This window comes from Zingiber officinale, chromosome 6B, assembly GCF_018446385.1.
Source record: "Zingiber officinale cultivar Zhangliang chromosome 6B, Zo_v1.1, whole genome shotgun sequence".
Taxonomy (NCBI): domain Eukaryota; kingdom Viridiplantae; phylum Streptophyta; class Magnoliopsida; order Zingiberales; family Zingiberaceae; genus Zingiber; species Zingiber officinale.
The window spans coordinates 121,184,004-121,204,368 of NC_055996.1; the positions used below are offsets into that span (position 1 = coordinate 121,184,004).

The 20,365-nt window shown below is 39.8% G+C and overlaps 2 protein-coding genes across 2 annotated transcripts; both read right to left on the minus strand.

Annotated features, from left to right (window-relative positions):
• Positions 1-4,299: 4,299 nt before the first annotated feature.
• Positions 4,300-4,984, minus strand: LOC121990607 (DNA-3-methyladenine glycosylase 1-like). The gene is made up of 4 exons (XM_042544716.1): positions 4,908-4,984; positions 4,756-4,813; positions 4,583-4,666; positions 4,300-4,493 (listed from the first exon to the last, which is right to left on the minus strand). Exons 1-4 carry the CDS (start codon positions 4,957-4,959, stop codon positions 4,358-4,360), a joined length of 330 nt encoding a protein of 109 aa, XP_042400650.1. The 5' UTR covers positions 4,960-4,984; the 3' UTR covers positions 4,300-4,357.
• Positions 4,962-6,388, minus strand: LOC121991478 (40S ribosomal protein S5-like; the record flags this gene model as incomplete). The annotated part of the gene is made up of 3 exons (XM_042545474.1): positions 6,282-6,388; positions 5,366-5,637; positions 4,962-5,073 (listed from the first exon to the last, which is right to left on the minus strand). Coding segments are annotated over exons 1-3 (444 nt in total), but the record flags the coding sequence as incomplete, so codon positions are not given.
• Between the last annotated feature and the right edge of the window lie 13,977 nt (positions 6,389-20,365).

Below are 20,365 nucleotides of genomic sequence, written 5' to 3' on the forward strand. Positions count from 1 at the left end.
TCAAGCAGAGGTGACTAGTCTAAGGATCCACACACTCACGCACCACTCCACTATGAAACCACTCCGTTGCGGTAACTACCGAAGGCGGAGAAGCCTTACAAGCTCACAATACAACAAGAATATAAAGAGAAGCAAACACAAGGGAAATCTTACAAGATTTGTACAATAAACCCTAACACTAGCTTCTTCTTCTTGTTGCAACTCGCCTCTTGAATATGGAGAAGTCGCTGTGAAAGTCGCAGAAGAATCGTAGGTAAGAATGCAAAGTTCTGCGGAGAAAACGCTCCGCCTAGGCTTTAAACAGTGCTCCCAATCGATCGAATTCATCCCCAATTGATTGCCACGTCAGCACCGCTTCATCGTAGCCGTCCATCGCTCGTTTCCTGCACAACGGTTGAATCCCAATCGATAGACCGATCGATTGGGAACATCTGAATCGATCGGTGGAACGATTTCGAAGCGTTCTGTGTTCTCGCGATCGTGCAAGAACTCCCCTGCCCAATCGATCGACCAATCGATTGGGCAGCTCCCAATCGATCGATTGGGAAAGCTTCTGTGCTCGCGATTTCACATCCCAATCGATCGACCGATCGATTGAGCCTTCCCACAATCGCAGCACACACCAATCGATCGACTGATCGATTGGACCCTAGTTCAATCGATCGTCCGATCGATTGACCAGCCTAGACTTGACTCAACTCAAGTCCAAAGCCTCCAACCCAACTCCCGGTCAACCGTGACCTGTTGGGTCTCCGTGCCTAATATTTGACCACACCCGACCAACCTCGAACAAGCATTCTAGCCTCCTCCATCAGCCTTGCGTCCCTCGGATATCTCCCATCCTTCACGCCTTGTCTTCAGGAGCTTCCTTCGGCCTCATCCTGTTGGTGCAGCGTAGACCGGTAAGAGGGGGCGTGAATTGCCTGCAAATAAAAGTTACCCTCCTCAAAGCTTTTCAACTCTTAAAGTAACGCAACACTTAATAACAGAAAGAGAAGTGAAGACACAATCTTAACCTGGTCACAACCAAGAGGGTTGTTAATCCAGGGCGATGGAAAGCACAGTAGAAAACTCCTTCTTTGAAGGTGGAGAAGCCTTGTACACTTTGAGAGCATAGAGTTTGCTTAAACAGTAATTACAGAGTTGAACTTCGTTCTTAATCGTTGTTCTAAAGCTGCCCGAGACCCACCTTTATATAGGGGTTCTAGAGCTTATCGAATGACCTGATCTTCGGGATCAGGTTTTGACTCGAGAGGGATCGGTCGACTGATCCCCAGGTTTGGTCGATCGAACCTGCTGTACCTACCAAGTCTTCTGTCCAGGTGCAGTCTCTGAAGATAAAGCTTTTGTTCGGTCGACCGATCGACCAACGGTCTTCCAGCTGAGTTGGCCCGATCATCTTGCTCGACTAAGTCTCTGGATTAACTTCGGTTCAGTCGACCGATCAGGAGGTTCGGTCGACCGATCAGCTTCACCAACGCTCAGCTTCTGACGTGGCATTCGACGTGTCTGCTGCGGTTGGTTTAGGCTATAGAAGGGTTCGGTCGACCAATCAATAGGTTCGGTCGACCGAACCGTTGACAAGTCAACTTCAAGTTGACTTACTCCGGTTCGGCTCCTTGGGTGATTGCGGCCATCCGGAATAGGGCTCACCCGAACCCAGTTCTCGGCCTTCTCCTCGAGCAGGCTTCCGCCCGGCTTCTCGTCCCTCGAACGCCGCACACGTTCTTCTCGCTCCATCGGAGTACTCTTCCGCAGCTCTCTCGTCCTTCGGATGCACCGAGCCCGTCAGCTCCCTTCTCGTGTCGTCCTTCTCACTAGCTGCGTCTTCCGCTCGACTTCCTGCGCTCCTAAGTTCCTGCATACTCAGACACAGAGTTCAGACAAAATGCAGGACCTAACCAACTTGGTTGATCACATCAAAACTACCACGGGGTCCAACAATCTCCCCCTTTTTTATGTGCATCAACCCAAGTTTAAGTTAGGGTTAAACATGGACAAAAGTAATTTTAAGAAAATTACTAAACTAACAAGTATAGCATAAATTTACAATAAATAAAATTGCAACATAGTTTAGAGAGACAACAGATATATTTCCTAACTCTTTCCTAACTCCCCCTAAACTTATACTTTTCTCTCCCCCTTTGATCACAGCAAAAACGGGGAAGCAAGTTCTTAAGATAGAAAAAAATTTCTAAGCAAAATAATTTCTTAGAATTTTCAACAGGAATTTCTAAGTAAAAATGAAGAAACATTATTTGAATAATTTTTCAAAGCATTATTCAAGTGTTATGAGAATTCTTTTTTTTTTAAGTTAAAATATATTTTTTAAGTTAAAAATTTCCAAAACTCCAAAACTTAGTAAAGAAGAAAAAAATTGTTTGTACACTTTCAAAGCATTTTAATTCTACTTTTAATGCTTTTTCAGAAAGTTAATTAAACATTTTATTTCAATATTTCAGCTTCCAGGTCGTGGCGAGGCAGTAGGCCTTCTTGGTTATTGGAGCAACAACCACTTCCTTAGACAAAACCTTCATAAAGAAAATTTTTAATTTTCTCTCTTTAAAGCTTTTAGCTTAAAAGAAATTAATTTAGCACAGATTTTGGAACCCAATAGAGGTTCCTTCCTACTGGATTAATCAGATATTTAGGGGGTACATAAATTTTGGGCACTTTTCTAAGTTGACCCTGATAGTTTTTAATGTACCAGTTCAATTTTCCATAAATCTTTACTTTTGAGTTTGGAAATTGATTTAAGCATGCAGCATATTTCAATTTTTCAATTTCTGATTTTAAACTTTCATTTTCTGATTTAAATTTATCTAAGATATTATTTAATTCAGCATTTTCTTTTTCTAATTGATCTAATTCTTTGGAAAGAGCTTTAATAAATCGAAAAAACTGAGACAGGATTAGATTGCATACCTGACTTACTTGTCTCGGTGAGTCTCCCCCTTCACTGCAGCTTTCCTCTTCTGATCTTCCTCCCCCTTCATCGATGCTCATCTCTGAGCTAGACGTTTCTTCTAGCTGATGGTTGACCATCAGTGCTATCCCCGAGAATTCTTCAACTTTTGATTTGGAGGACGACGAATCATCCCACGTGGCCTTTAGGTTGCGTTTGGGTCGAGTTAGCTTCTTGCTCCTTTCCTTATCCTTCTGTCTGTTCTTCAATTTTGGGCAGTCCTCCTTGATATGCCCTTCTTCGTTGCAGTTGTAGCAATGAATCATTCTTTTCTTTCGTTGATGCCTCTGCGATCTAAACTTATTAGTATTAAAGAATTTATTGAAGCGTTTTACCAGTAGTGCCGCTTCGGATTCGTCGACCGAGGCTTCTGAGTCAGAACCGTTTATTTTTGCCTTTAAGGCAATGTTCTGATTGACCTTCTCCACTCCATTGGGCTCTGCAACTCGAGATTCGTGAAGTTCAAGAGTAGAAAACAATTGTTCCAAAGTACTTACCTCGAAGTCCTTAGAGATGTAGTACGCATCTACTAAGGAGGCCCATCGGGAGTTCTCGGGAAGGCGTTGAGCGCGTATCGGATCAAGTCCCGGTTAGTTACTTCTTCTCTAAGATTGGTTAGTTGCGTGATCAGCTCTTTGATCCTTGCTTGGAGTTGCACTACCTTCTCGCCTTGGTTCATCCGGAGGTTCGTCAACTGGGTCCGGAGGATGACGCGCCTGGCTAGCTTCGCTTCGGAGGTACCTTCGTGAAGCTCCAGGAATTTCTCCCAGAGATCTTTTGCGGAGTCGTAGCTTCCGATCTGATTTATCTCCTGAGGTGGCAGTACACTGAGTAGATGGAACTCAGCCTTTCCGTTGGCGACGAAATTGGCTTGCTCCATGTGTTTTCTTCTTTATCTTTTGGCGCTGCAAAACCATATTTCATTGTAATCAATACAAGAAAAAAGCTAATAGACAACGCTTTTAAAGCGTTGTATTTGTGTCTGAAAAAGCGTTGTTAAAGGCACTGTTGTTAAAAGTCTGCTCAACGACAACGCTTTTAAAGTGTTGTCGTTTGTAGCGAAGACAGCGCTTTTAAAGCGTTGTGGTTTGTAGCGAAGACAACGCTATTACAACGCTTTAAAAGCGTTGTTGTTTTTTTACAAAGACAACACTTTTTGCAACGCTTTAAAAGCGTTGTCGTTTTAAAGAAAAAATTTTAAAAAATTATTTTAAAATCATTATTTTTATATTTATGAAACTATTATTTTTCTTTTACCATGTCTAGATTCGAATTTTACATATAATCAACTCAGCTAATGATTTCAAACTCATACCAAAATAATAGAATTCTGACATTGAAGTAATATTAGTATTTAATTACATAAGAAGCTAGTAAATATCAAAATTAACACTAATTCTGTTTCAAAGTAGATAGTGATATTCCTCTAACTCTTCCTAAATCCAGCTTCAGTTCCACACTGATGGAAACCATCTGCTTCTCTGTGAACTTGGAGACAGACTCTGCATCAAATTCAGCAAATGCCACCCTGCCACACAACATTTCTTTCAAGATTCTAAATTGTTCGAAACAAGTACTTTCCTCTGAATAAAAACTGTTTCTAGCATTAGTTCTAACCTGAATTCATTCCTCTTCTTCAGTATAGTAGTCCAGTCCATCCCCACTTGAGCTCCTGTTAGAACAAGCAACTCAAACAACACCCTGCAAGTTTATCCATCTGAATCTTGTCAACATGTAAATTTAGTTGAAATTTGTGTAGATAAGATTAAGAAATTTATGGAAGTAATCACCTGTCATCATGAACTGAAACTCCCCATTCCTCATCATGATAAGCAACATACACAGGATCTGTGTATACATTAGTAAGAGGATGGAACAATTAGTAATTTGCCCTAATTTTTATTTGAGTTTATTGTAATTTGTAAAAGCCCTCTTTTGGTACCTGAACTCAGTGTTATGAAGCTGCACTTCTTCTCTTCTTGGGAGGCGCTCATGGCAATGCCGGGACACTCAATAGAACCTGCCAACTCCTCGATCTTGGTCGGAGTCCTCCCGTAGTGGGCGATCTGAAACTTCCTCTGGGCTTGCATGAGCGCGGCGTGCTCCCTCTGCGCACCGGCGACACTTAAGTGAGATTAACATAATATAATGTTTATGCTAATAAAAATAATATACAAGTTTCAAGCACACTCAAGTGAGATTAACATGCAATCCTGAAATCAAAGCAAAAACAAAATCATTTTGATATGCATAACTAGTACACAATGTTTCCATCTTTATTTATTACATAGTTGCCTTGGGTTAGTCTTAAAAGTTTTTCTGAAACAAGGTTGAGAAGTGAAATGTAGTATGCCTCATTACCCATCCTTGCAATGAGATTCAAGTTTAAAATTCAATTACCTGTTAATGATCACATCAACCACAATTTGGATTGGATTTGCATCAGTAAGAAAATGAATAATTTCCATAGCATGTTTAATTATGCAAACAGCCATAAGCTTCTTTCCATTGTTCCGGCCATGCATCATCAAAGAATTGGTAAGTCTTTCAATAATTGGGCACTGAGCCTTGCGGAACCTCTTAGCAGAATATCTTCCAGCAGTATGAGGAAGGTATGTAGCATGTTTTGGAGGAGTCACAGTGATGAAATCAGCAAGAGACATGTCACTGACCTGGAGTTAGCAGAAGATTAATCTAATCTTGCTGGAGTAAATAATAGGAGAACATCTCCATTTTATGACTATGTGGATTGAAAGATGTGTTGCATACTATAATTCAACTAAAAAGTGTGCAAATAAATTTAAACAAACATAATTTATCCAGTATTTGCTCTTTATACGCATATTGCAATTCAGATACAGTATGATGATAAATCAAAGTTCACTGTTTGCTCGATCATGGAGCCATGTTTGGTCGGCTACTATAATCTTATCTCTGTTTGTGCAATCTGTTGCTGGTAAAATAAAGCGTAGGAAAAGTTGGGTAATCAGCGCTTGTACAAGCTATTGCCGGTAAATCAATAAGTACTCCACAAAAATCTGTGAACTGATAGATAATAAAGGCCGTATTTTTCATTTGTGCATACTGAAAAATCCTAGCTCTCTCAAAGCATGAACTGGTTATCTAAAATTCCAAGTATTACTAACACATCATGCAAAGATTATATTTAAAAAAAAATGGCAGATAAGGCTTAAAAATATCGAAAATCAACCTTAAAGCAGATCATACGTGCTAAATAACATCATGAGATTCACATGGTCAACGCAGGTGCTAAGAGCAACAGGCTGCGGAAACACCACGGAGTGAGAGTTCTAACCTCGACATCGTCGAACGACCAGCGATTAAAGAGCTTAACCTCCTGTTGCTGGATCGCCATCGACGCAGAGTAAGAATTGTAGAGATGCGCGGGCTAGTCCACCAACAGCGGAAAGAAAAATCACCACATCAAACCCAACTCCAACGGACAAACGTAAACACCACTATGGTTGTAACCGGAGCCAAAAGCTACTGCACAAGGCTCAAACAGCAACAGGAAAAAAAACAGAAGGGATCTAGAAAAAAAAACAGAAGCAAACCAGAACGGAAGGCAAATCTCCAGAAAAGGATCGATCCGAACAGGTTCAGAAGGGATCCAGAAGCGAGATCTAAATTCTAAAAAAAATCGAGGACAAAAAAACTTAGAGATCTCTCTAGCAGAACCACGAAGCGATCCAGAGGGCTTCAGATATCGAGTACGTACCTTGCGTGAACGAAGGCCGGAAGCCGGAGATTGGACTGGATACCCACGAATCGAAGCAACGTTCTCGCGGGATGCTCGCGTTCCGCCGGAGAGTTCAAAAGGAAACCTTTTCGCCTTCGCCCGTTGAAGCAAAAGGAAGAACTGCTCGATATCGGACGGGTAAGAGATTAATCCCACGAATCAAAGAGATTGGGCAGTGTGAAGGAAGCGTGAATGAGGCGACGGAGGCGAAGAGATTAATCCCGCGGTCTTGACGGAGAGGAGTTTGGAGGAGTGGTTCGCGGAGAGGGGTTCGCCAGAGAGGGGTTTGCCGAAGAGGAGTTGGATGGAGAAGGCCGCGTGAGATGAGGAGTTGGGAGAAGGGTTCGGGATCAAAAACGATCGGAAGATAAGAGTTGGGAGAAGGGTTCGGGTTTTCTACTCCTTACTTAGATCCAATAATTTGTATTAATCAAGATTTAGATTAGAACTTAATAATAGACAACACTAAAAAAGGCTAATAGACAACGCTTTTTACGAAGCGTTGTCTTTGACCCATAAAAATTACCAATAGACAACAGTTTTTAGAAAACGTTGTCTATTAATAAGAAAATAATGAAATAGACAACGCTTTTCACTAAAAGCGTTGTTAAAAAAAAATAGACAACACTTTTTATAAAAAGCGTTGTCGTTTAAGTGTTGTAGAATCCCGATTTTCTTGTAGTGAATGAGAATATCAAAATTCGTTTTAAAAAATACTTCCATTTTGCGCTTCTATGTGGCGAAGTCTCCGTCGAACTTCGGGGGATGAATGTTCGCGCCGACCATTGTCTTGATTCTAGTGCTTCGGACGACGGTTAGTCCTTCTGAGGCTGTCAGGCTCTGATACCACTTGTTGGTGCAGCGTAAACCGGCAAGAGGGGGGGTGAATTGCCTGCAAATAAAAGTTACCTTCCTCAAAGCTTTTCAACTCTTATAATAACGCAACACTTAATAACAGAAAGAGAAGTGAAGACACAATCTTAACCTGGTTACAACCAAGAGGGTTGTTAATCCAGGGCGATGGAAAGCGCAGTAGAAAACTCCTTCTTTGAAGGTGGAGAAGCCTTGTACACTTTGAGAGCACAGAGGTTGCTTAAACAGTAATTACAGAGTTGAACTTCGTTCTTAATCGTTGTTCTAAAGCTGCCCGAGACCCACCTTTATATAGGGGTTCTAGAGCTTATCGAATGATCTGATCTTCGGGATCAGGTTTTAACTCGAGAGGGATCGGTCGACCGATCCCCAGGTTCGGTCGACCGAACCTGCTGTACCTGCCAAGTCTTCTGTCCAGGTGCAGTCTCTGAAGATAAAGCCTTTGTTTGGTCGACCGATCCTTATGTTCGGTCGACCGATCGACCAACGGTCTTCCAGCTGAGTTGGCCCGATCATCTTGCTCGACTAAGTCTCTGGATTAACTTCGGTTCGGTCGACTGATCAGGAGGTTCGGTCGACCGATCAGCTTCACCAACGCTCATCTTCTGACGTGGCATTCGACGTGTCTGCTGCGGTTGGCTTCGGCTATAGAAGGGTTCGGTCGACCGATCAATAGGTTCGGTCGACCGAACCGTTGACAAGTCAACTTCCAGTTGACTTGCTCCGGTTCGGCTCCTTGGGTGATTGCGGCCATCTGGAATAGGGCTCACCCGAACCCAGTTCCCGGCCTTCTCCTCGAGCAGGCTTCCGTCCGGCTTCTCGTCCCTCGAACGCCGCGCACGTTCTTCTCGCTCCACCGGAGTACTCTTCCGCAGCTCTCTCATCCTTCGGACGCACCGAGCCCGTCGGCTCCCTTCTCGTGTCGTCCTTCTCGCTAGCTGCGTATTCCGCTCGACTTCGTGCGCTCCTAAGTTCCTGCACACTCAGACACAGGGTTCAGACAAAACGCAGGACCTAACCAACTTGGTTGATCACATCAAAACTACCACGGGGTCCAACAATCTCCCCCTTTTTTATGTGCATCAACCCAAGTTCAAGTTAGGGTTAAACATGGACAAACGTAATTTTAAGAAAATTACTAAACTAACAAGTATAACATAAATTTACAATAAATAAAATTGCAACATAGTTTAGAGAGACAACAGATATATTTCCTAACTCTTTCCTAACTCCCCCTAAACTTGTACTTTTCTCTCCCCCTTTGATCACAGCAAAAACGGGGAAGCAAGTTCTTAAGATAGAAAAAAATTTCTAAGCAAAATAATTTCTTAGAGTTTTCAACAGGAATTTCTAAGTAAAAATGAAGAAACATTATTTGAATAATTTTTCAAAGCATTATTCAAGTGTTATGAGAATTCTTTTTTTTTTAAGTTAAAATATATTTTCTAAGTTAAAAATTTCCAAAACTCCAAAACTTAGTAAAGAAGAAAAAAATTGTTTGTACACTTTCAAAGCATTTTAATTCTACTTTTAATGCTTTTTCAGAAAGTTAATTAAACATTTTATTTCAATATTTCAGCTTGCAGGTCGTGGCGAGGCAGTAGGCCTTCTTGGTTATTGGAGCAACAACCACTTCCTTAGACAAAACCTTCATAAAGAAAATGTTTAATTTTCTCTCTTTAAAGCTTTTAACTTAAAAGAAATTAATTTAGCACAGATTTTGGAACCCAATAGAAGTTCCTTCCTACTGAATTAATCAGATATTTAGGGGGTACATAAATTTTGGGCACTTTTCTAAGTTGACCCTGATGGTTTTTAATGTACGAGTTCAATTTTCCATAAATCTTTACTTTTGAGTTTGGAAATTGATTTAAGCATGCAGCATATTTCAATTTTTCAATTTCTGATTTTAAACTTTCATTTTTCGATTTAAATTTATCTAAGATATTATTTAATTCAGCATTTTCTTTTTCTAATTGATCTAATTCTTTGGAAAGAGCTTTAATAAATCAAAAAGACTGAGTCAGGATTAGATTGCATACCCGACTTACCTATCTCGGTGAGTCTCCCCCTTCACTGCAGCTTTCCTCTTCTGATCTTCCTCCCCCTTCATCGATACTCATCTCTGAGCTACACGTTTCTTCTAGCTGATGGTTGACCATCAGTGCTATCCCCGAGAATTCTTCGACTTTTGATTCGGAGGACGACGAATCATCCCATGTGGCCTTTAGGTTGCGTTTGGGTCGAGTTAGATTCTTGCTCCTTTCCTTATCCTTCTGTCTGTTCTTCAATTTTGGGCAGTCCTCTTTGATGTGCCCTTCTTCGTTGCAGTTGTAGCAATGAATCGTTCTTTTCTTTCGTTGATGCCTCTGCGATCTAAACTTATTAGTATTAAAGAATTTATTGAAGCGTTTTACCAGTAGTGCCGCTTCGGATTCGTCGACCGAGGCTTCTGAGTCAGAACCGTTTATTTTTGCCTTTAAGGCAATGTTCTGATTGGCCTTCCCCACTCCATTGGGCTCTGTAACTCGAGATTCGTGAAGTTCAAGAGTAGAAAACAATTGTTCCAAAGTACTTACCTCGAAGTCCTTAGAGATGTAGTACGCATCTACTAAGGAGGCCCAATCGGGAGTTCTCGGGAAGGCGTTGAGCGCGTATCGGATCGAGTCCCGGTTAGTTACTTCTTCTCCAAGATTGGTTAGTTGCGTGATCAGCTCTTTGATCCTTGCTTGGAGTTGCGCTACCTTCTCGCCTTGGTTCATCCGGAGGTTCGTCAACTGGGTCTGGAGGATGACGCGCCTGGCTAGCTTCGCTTCGGAGGTACCTTCGTGAAGCTCCAGGAATTTCTCCCAGAGATCTTTTGCGGAGTCGTAGCTTCCGATCCGATTTACCTCCTGAGGTGGCAGTACACTGAGTAGATGGAACTCAGCCTTTCCGTTGGCGACGAAATCGGCTTGCTCCTTCTTGCTCCATGTGTTTTCTTCTTTATCATTTGGCGCTGCAAAACCATATTTCATTGTAATGATAATATCAAAATCCGTTTTAAAAAATACCTCCATTTTGCGCTTCCATGTGGCGAAGTCTCCGTCGAACTTCGGGGGATGAATGTTCGCGCCGACCATTGTCTTGATCTTAGTGCTTCAGACGACGGTTAGTCCTTCTGAGGCTGTCAGGCTCTGATACCACTTGTTGGTGCAGCGTAGACCGGCAAGAGGGGGGGTGAATTGCCTGCAAATAAAAGTTACCTTCCTCAAAGCTTTTCAACTCTTAAAATAACGCAACACTTAATAACAGAAAGAGAAGTGAAGACACAATCTTAACCTGGTTACAACCAAGAGGGTTGTTAATCTAGGGCGATGGAAAGCGTAGTAGAAAACTCCTTCTTTAAAGGCGGAGGAGCCTTGTACACTTTGAGAGCATAGAGGTTGCTTAAATAGTAATTACAGAGTTGAACTTCGTTCTTAATCGTTGTTCTAAAGCTGCCCAAGACCCACCTTTATATAGGGGTTCTAGAGCTTATCGAATGACCTGATCTTCGAGATCAGGTTTTAACTCGAGAGGGATCGGTCGACCGATCCCCAGGTTCGGTCGACCGAACCTGCTATACCTGCCAAGTCTTCTGTCCAGGTGCAGTCTCTGAAGATAAAGCTTTTGTTCGGTCGACCGATCCTTATGTTCGGTCGACCGATCGGCCAACGGTCTTCCAGCTGAGTTGGCCCGATCATCTTGCTCGACTAAGTCTCTGGATTAACTTCAGTTCGGTCGACCGATCAGCTTCACCAACGCTCAGCTTCTGACTTGGCATTCGACGTATTTGCTGCGGTTGGCTTCGGCTATAGAAGGGTTCGGTCGACCGAACCATTGACAAGTCAACTTCCAGTTGACTTGCTCCGGTTCGGCTCCTTGGGTGATTACGACCATCAGGAATAGGGCTCACCCGAACTCAGTTCCCGACCTTCTCCTCGAGTAGACTTCCGTCCAGCTTCTCGTCCCTCGAACGCCGCACACGTTCTTCTCGCTCCACCAGAGTATTCTTCCGCATCTCTCGTCCTTCGGACGCACCGAGCCCGTCGGCTCCCTTCCCGTGTCGTCCTTCTCGCTAGCTGCGTCTTCTGCTCGACTTCCTGCGCTCCTAAGTTCCTGCACACTCAGACACAGGGTTCAGACAAAACGCAGAACCTAACCAACTTGGTTGATCACATCAAAACTACCACGGGGTCCAACACATCCTAGTTGTAGGACTATACCACCACACTCGACTAACCTCGAACTAGCCTTCTAGCCTACTCCATCAACCTTGCGTCCCTTGGATATCTCTCCATCCTTCACGTCTTGCCTTTCAAGAGCTTCCTTCGGCCTCATCCTAGTTATCGAGTTCTCCTTGCCAAGTCACACTAGGACTTACCTTGCCAAGACCACATGCTTGGACTTACAACCTGTGCCAAGATCACACTTGGACTTTCCAATTGCTTGGCTCCTCACCAGGACTTTCTCACTTGCCAAGATCACACTTGGACTTTCTACTCTTTGCCAAGATCACACTTGGACTTTCTACTCTTTGCCAAGATCACACTTGGACTTTCCAATTACCTAACCTCTAGTTAGGACTTCCACTACTGCCTAAACTCCAGTTAGGACTTCCACCACTGCCTAACTTTCAGTTAGGACTTCCACCACTGCATAAACTCCAGTTAGGACTTCCATACGCCTAACCTCCAGTTAGGACTTCCATACGCCTAACCTCCAGTTAGGACTTTACATACGTCTGACCTCTAGTCAGGACTTCCAGTCAAGTCTCTTGTCAACCTTGACCTACTTGACTTGTATTCTCATCAACCTGGTCAACCCTTTGACCATCTCCATAACCGGACGATTACCCTAGCAATCTCCATATATTGTCAAACATCAAAACTCAAACCTCGACTCAAACTTGACTCAACTCAAGCTTAGTCAAACTGATCAACCTTGACCAAGAAAAATTGCCCCAACAGTCATGATGACCAATTTCGAGATATCTTGGGTATTTATAGATTCTAGGAATTCCATTAATATCCTTGATCTATTTGTGCTAGAAAAAATGGGGATCCTGCTTAGTAGTGTCAGAAGTTGTTGTGAGTTCCTATAATGGTGAGTAAAGAGGTTCTTGAGCACGTTGTATTACCTTAGTTATCTATTTAAAGGAGTAGAAGTTCGTTATACCGGTCTAGAGAAGTTGACTTTGGGTCTTACACACATGGTACAACACCTAAGACTATATCTTTTATCTCACCTCTTGGTGGTCTTAATAGAAACTCTCCTTGGATGCATTCTTACCCACCCTGAAGCTACGAGGAGGTTGGTAAAGTTAGCCATAGAATTAAGTGAATACAACCTGAAGTATAAGCCGAGACAATCTATCAAGGCATAAGCCCTCGCAAATTTCTTAGTGGGCATTGTGTACATGGAAAAATCTAACCTCTAGAAGGTCTACATGCATAATCCAGTACGTAAGGAAGGTTGTGGTGCTAGAGTAGTATTAATCTCCTTGCATGGAGAGGAGATCATCAGTGGACCCTCTCACGGGTGGGGGGCATTTCCTCCCATGTCATCAGTTCCCTTCGTCGCTTACGGCAGTCAATTGAATCGAAAGTTTCCAAATCATAAAGTGTCCCACACTTAAAAAGATAGACCGCCATTTGACACATAGGGATTGGTCCCTAATTGTTTGCGCCATGTCTTTGACATCCAAGCACAGCATGACGGAATGGTCTCTTGCCTATTCCACATAAGGATGAAATGACAAGAGTGAAGGGGGCACGGGAAACTAGGTTTAATTTTTATGAAAAGCAATGTAAGTTTGAATGGGAAGGGGGATTGGGTCTTCATCATCCCAAGCTTCTTCTTCCTTTCTCCTCTTTCCTCCGATTCCAATTGAAGCTCTTTCTCTAATGGAAGGCGCTCCGTCCCACAACTGGCTAAGACCCTTCCCCGGTGAGAGCCTTTCTTTTCCGGCTTAAGCCCTCTTCCCAAGGGAGACACCTTATTCATTCATTTTGTTGCTAACTTAAACATCAGAGTGGCAAAGCTGGCAACGTTGACCTTCACTCACCGGTATTCGATTGGCTATCTAGGTCAACAACTTGAAGGCATGTCAAGTTGCATATAGAGATAATGGAGCCCTAAGCTCTAAGGAGGAGCCAAGGCCACAGACTAGAAGGTTGCAGGAGGATAGCTGGGTTATCGGAAGCGGAGGCTCTATCAGTGCGAACCTTTATTGAAATGTTGTGGTAGAAAAAGAAGTCTAGGATAGTGGAGGAGAAGATTCCGACCGCATCAGATAAACCAGACAAAAATTTCAAATTGAAGAACAATGATAAATCTGAAACTGTTGGAAGCATCATTTTGATGTTGAAAATAGTATCTCAATAATCAAAATCCAGTGCTGCAACCTTCTCCATTTACTAATCTCGCCTTTTCTCTCTCTATGATTACGCAGCATATGGAGCTTTTATTTCCTCATTATCTTTTTCTTTGGTGGAAAGCAACATATATGGCATTTATTGATAGGGAAGTAGTTAGGCCATGCCATTGGATTTCACATGTTTCTGAAAGTTAGAACTACTCTTAAATGAGCAACTTAGATTTGACAAATGAGTGTAAACGATCATTCAAGATCCCTTTCCTATTATTCCCCCTTATTTTATCCGATTCAACAATGCCAAGTTCTTGTTATGCTACTCGAACAATGTTCTTATCTATGGAGATCATTGTAGTTCTCATCTAAATTAATTCCTTATTTCTGTAGTCAAATCTTTGGAAAGATAAGTTATTGGTTGCTAAAGAGAAAAACAAGCGATCATTCTGTCACCTCTGTTTGCCATGATCTTAATTATTCTAAGACATGGTAAAAAGGTGATGTGTTTATTTTAGACCGTCTAATATCCCGACCCGATAGTAAAGTAAATCAGGGTATATGACCTCCTAAGTAGGTGAGATATTTTTTTCTCATGAAAAATGAATCTCATAAAAATCGACCCTTATTTTAATATGATAAATCAGTACTAACTGCGCTACACCTATGGATGAGCATCTTGATTAGTTTAATATCTTAAAGAAGGAATGGAGAGGGGAACGAATTAAGGGGCTGTGTATTAGCTCCTTGTGCCCATGTGCTCCTACCCATATGGCATCCAATTTCAAAAGATTCCGCTACACAGTCTATCCCACCAAATGTTGCTTAATATCTGGTGTGTCCTCTATTTTAATCTAATCTCCGATTTCATTTTAGCTGTATTTTTTAATAATTAGTTTTTAAAATATCCTTATAGATAACCTACGTTCAAAAATCAAATTTTAAAAATACATTCAACAAGCAATTTTGTAAATATTTATTTTCGTTTGGCATTGAAAATGGGTGGTTAAACAACTACCGTTTGACATTGAAAATGGGTGGTTAAACAACTACCGTTCGGCATTGAAAAAAATGTCCAGTATCTTCATCCATCATAGCTAGAGCCATAAATAATATAAACATGTGAAACAAAACACGTCAGAGAGAGACGCATCACCCACCTAAGTAGCTTATTTATTTATAATTAAATAATGAACTAACCTAAATGCTTGAAAAATAAACAACTAGTTAAGTATAAAATCGATAAGGATTCTATATATCAACAAGTTTTGTCGAATGCAATCAATATTAATTCTAGATTTAATGGTTCTTGACTTAGGCAACCAAATTTAATAAATCTAGTCAAGTCCAATCCATCAATCTATGGTCATCTTATATAACTTATCATGACACAACCAAGGGTATTCATTGACACTTATAACTAATATAAGTGAGTCGTCTTGATATATTCAGGAGGGATTTTTAGTGTGTATGTTTCATCATTGAAGTAAAAAGGGGGTTTCGTTCACCTAAGTGTCTCTCATCGTCGGTCGCACAATGAGATAAAGATAGATAAATCACATACTGAGCAGCCTCCTAGGTGGAAGGACATATATAATTCTTAGAGAAATGAATTCCACTGGAATCAACCCTTATCCAATAAAGAAACTTTATTACTCATTCATTGACCAACTCTTGGGCAATCGTCAAATTACATCACCTTGATTTAGACATAATATATTCGATAGGTTGATCCAAATGGCTTTAGTTTAACTAGCAAATTTAATAGGCCTTCTATTGATGTAATCAGCCTCTGATCAAGATTGACCATAGTTTATTTAGGATTTTGATATTTGAACAATATGATTATAGAGAGTTTAAGTGGGTAAAGTAATTAAATTACATACTTGACATTGATTAGAAGTTCAACCGGTGTTAGTATTTGGCATTGAATGTTATTATCTCTATTACGTGAGCTTATTTGTAAGTTGAACATGTAAATACAATCCAAATTCTTTAAAATGATTTAACTTATGTTTATTGAGTTAAGGATTATTGTATATGAGTTCAATGTATAGAACCCTTCTATGAATTGATAATTGAGCTCCCTAGAGATTTAGGAAAATCTTGACCTAATTTCTTATTTCCTATTGACAAAAAGATCTTCGGCGTTGTCATTCCCTAAGCCCCTTGGAAGACCTCCCTCTTCTTTCCGCTGCATCTTCTTCCACAGGGATAAAGTCGATGACGCTAATACAAGGACAATGTCTCTTCAATCAAATTCCTTATTTTTATGTTTATATATTACACATGTTTAATTGATGAAACTAAATTTTCTTATTCTTATATTTTCTATATGTGAGTTCTTTGTATTTTAGAATTCATACGGCTTAGGTTTTATAAGAATTTAACATGTGGTATTAGACTATTTCTTTAATTTCATGGTAATACAATTTAAATTTTTCGTTGATTTATTATTTGTATGCTAGATCAAAATTTCCTAATATAAGATAATTTTTTGATCATCGAAAATCATATAAGAAGAACTTAGGATATGCTTTTTTCCAAGATTTTTCTGTTTATGTGAAGAACAGTAAGAACGACGGAAGTGTAATATACTAAAAATATATATAAAGAATTAAAATGATTAAAATTTGAGATAATTAAATTTATTTAAGTAAATAATAACATAAAATTTGATAATTAATAAGAAAATATATTTATATGAATTTATAGAATTTTTTCTAAATTTTTTAAAAAAAATATATTTTATGAAGATAAATAAGATAAAAAAGAAATATATTTTAACTACATGATTTAAACGAGGAAATATTTTTTTCTTTAATCTGTTATATTACTTTAAACCTAAAAGCTAAAAGCTTAGCTCGTGTTCATCTCTTCGGCACCACCTCCCTCTCCGTGCACTCGTGATGCCACCATCGTGTCGGCTGCCGCGAGCCCACAATCGTCGCCCCTTCACATGTGGACCGAATGGCAACACCACTGGATGTGGGAGAACCACCGTCTCCTCTCCCTCTGGCGATGTCACGTCACCTGATCGCTTGGCGTTGCCTCACCCATAACCACGTGTGTGTGCACGGCCGCCGGATGCTCATCGACTGACCGCGACCATCGGCGTCACGACCCTCTCTTCCCTTAATGTTGTCGCCTGTGAGTGTCTTGACCACGACTGTGCGATTCCTTAGTCACGATTGAGTCCACATAACGCCACCGCCGCCCTTGCTGGCAAGCAGTCATCAATCGTTTACCAGTCGTTGCTCCAAATAGTATTGTCATCGTCGCTACTAACACAGTCAGCCCCCGCTGTTAACCACAGTAGGCAGTCATCGCGAGCAACACCTATGTGTGACTACAAGCCGCATAGTCTCATGCATCGAGTAGCCGTTGCTGCTCTCCTTGCAGAGCAACCACCGATGTCTCTGCTATTTCCACCTCTGACCCCTAGCCCTGACTCGGAGCAAATGCTAACCACAGGAAACTCCATCTAAGAAAGGAGGTAATGAGCTGCTTTGATTAGCTGAAAGTTCATTTGAATTCTATTACTAATTAGGTTGATGTATTAATCAAGTAATGCTGGTTAGATTAACATGTTGATTGATTATTAATTAGGAAATTGATTAAATAATAATGTATTATAGAATAATCAATTCAGAGAAAGATAGTTTGATTATTTGATATTAATCGGAAGTTGATTACTTATAAGGTTAAAGAAATAATATCAGATTGAATTAATTTGAAAAAATAATTTTGATTGGTTGATTAAATAATTAAGTTAAAGATTGATTCATTATTTAATTAAATTTAGACAAATACTAACGGATTAAATTATGTAGACTATTTATGACTACTAGAATTATTTCAGTACTTATTAGTGCTGCTTTGCATTCTGCCCTTGTAGAATTGGAGTCCGAAGTAGACTCTTTGACGTGAAGACTATTGTAATGATCTACAAATCGATGGGTAGTTCCTATCTACCTTCTTTAAATTTTTGATTTTAGTCCATGTTTCTATTATTTGCATTTCTTATATAATAATTATTTTTACCTTGATATCTACTCTATATTACTTTTTAAACTTGACCTTTTATTACTTGATCTTGTATTTTAATATATTTTGACATCTATGTAGTCTAACTTATTATTCTTGCTCGGATTGGTTATACATATAGGATATTACCAAACCATAGTGTAGTTGTGACCATATGCTCTTGCATTTATAACATATTATATGATTATATACTTAGGCTCATATCCATACATGTTAGATGTTATATTGTAGCAAGTGGTAGAGTATTCTACTAGGTTATCTACTTCGAATGACTATCTAGGACTATTTGATTAAGACCTTGTTGTTTTAGGATATTTATGATGATACAATGGAGTTAGTTGAGATATTACGATTAGATGACTAGGCTTCCCTTGATTTATATTGTTACTATTGTACTTGCTATTGTACTTAGATGCATGTTGTTAGACTTTCTACTTATTACATTTCTATACATTTAAACTGCTCATTAGACTAGATAGTGGTATTGAGTTATTGCACGTTGACCGTAGCTAGACAGTTGAGCATTCTAGATCCTTGTTTGTTAATTAGGATTAGGCTTATACATAGTAAGATTGTATCGTAGTGTAGAATATCGAGTATCCTATTAGATCATTGTTTGTTAGTTAGGCTCAGACATATACATTAGTAAGATTATACCATAGTGTAGGATATTGAGTATCATACTAGACTTTGTTTGTTATTTAGACTCATGCCTATACGCGAATGAGATTAAATCGAGGTATGGTTATAGAGTGCTATATTGGATGTGATTATTGATTTTTTGTGTATCATTATATCATATATATCTTGTCAACCATTGTCTCTCATTCGTAGTTGAGAAAGTCGCCAACTATTGTTAATATATCTTGTCGACCATTATCTCCCATCAATGGTTGAGAGACTCATCAACGATTGTTGGTATATCCTCTCGACTATTGTTTCTCATTCGTGATTGAGAGACTCATCAGCGGTCAGGATACATACGACTACCCATGAGATATTTGTGGTAGCGAGTTCGCGTGTAGTCCGTAGCTAGATAACCACGTATATACCCTATCTGCTCACAAGATTGTACGTGGTAGGTAGTGATTATTTGTTTACCCTGACTTCTCACAGGACCATCCGTGGTATAACGTTTCTCCTGTAGTCAGTGCTTGTTATATGCTTGCGATATATATCGGTCATGTATTTGTTCGTCCAGATTTGGATGTACTTCCGATTTATTGATTATACCCAGTTGAGCAGGTTAGTGAGTGTTATGTTATTGGTTATGTTTTTAGATTAGTAGATGATTATATTAGTGCTCTTAATTTTGTAGTAAGTATTTTACCTAAGACTGCTCCCTTTGATTTCCTTATATATAATATCATGCACTATTTTTTTATACCGGCTGAATATTTTATACTCACTACCCTTTACTTTTTCTTTTTATTTCTAAGCTAGCAGATATAGAATGTGTATTATCACTTAGAGATTCTACCTGTCAGTCTCACATCACACTCGAGATCATATTTTTCACATTATGTCTTATTACTTTGTATTTGTACTTAGTTTTGTTTGTGGACTTTAATCATATGGTGTATTCTTAATCGGTTGTGATATTTGTTGTGTTAAGCCATATCGGCACGCAGTCACTTTTAATTTTCATGTTGTGAATGGATTGTGTAAATCTCTCTATTGTATATTTTGTTATCTTATATTTAATTATTTTTCGCTATGTATTTATTTTCAATTTGTGAATTTATATTATGTTGTGTCAAATATTGTCACAAGGGGTACCGCCCGTCCTGTCAAACAATTACACATCCGAGGCGTGACAATTTTATTGATATCAGAACCACAAGTTGTGAAGCTTATTTTTGTGTTCAAATTTTGTGACTTGTTTTCTTGATGTAACTTTTGAGTTTTGGGACTGGATAGTGGCATGACATCTCTGAGCTATAGGAAATTAAGGTATACTTCTAGTGATTATCTTACCTTTTGTGTTCACTATTTGGTGTAGATTATTATTAGACAAGTTGAATACCCTAGGAATTAAGGTATGGTTGGTTAGACTTCCTCCAATTTTGTTGGATGATGTAGCTATTTCTATATCTGTCTATTAGGTACTTATTTATTTATTATTCTAGCATGATGACACTTAATGATAAGTCTTATTTACAGTTATGGTCAAGGTTGACAATGGATATGATCAGTTGACACTTAGGATCTGAACCTGATGAAAAGGATGTAGATTCTTCTATGGATTGAGTTAGAAAGTAAGACCTTGCCACTACGCAATGAGTAACGGACAAGGCATATAGACTATGCTATCCTAGTCAATAGAAAA

Coding starts and splice junctions, on each gene's coding strand:
- LOC121990607 (XM_042544716.1), bottom strand. CDS start 4,959: ATGAGCGCCTCCCAAGAAGAGAAGAAGTGCAGCTTCATAACACTGAGT. Junction 4,814..4,907: donor CTTCATAACACTGAGTTCAG/GTACCAAAAGAG, acceptor ATGTATACACAG/ATCCTGTGTATGTTGCTTAT. Junction 4,494..4,582: donor AAGAAGAGGAATGAATTCAG/GTTAGAACTAAT, acceptor GTTGTGTGGCAG/GGTGGCATTTGCTGAATTTG.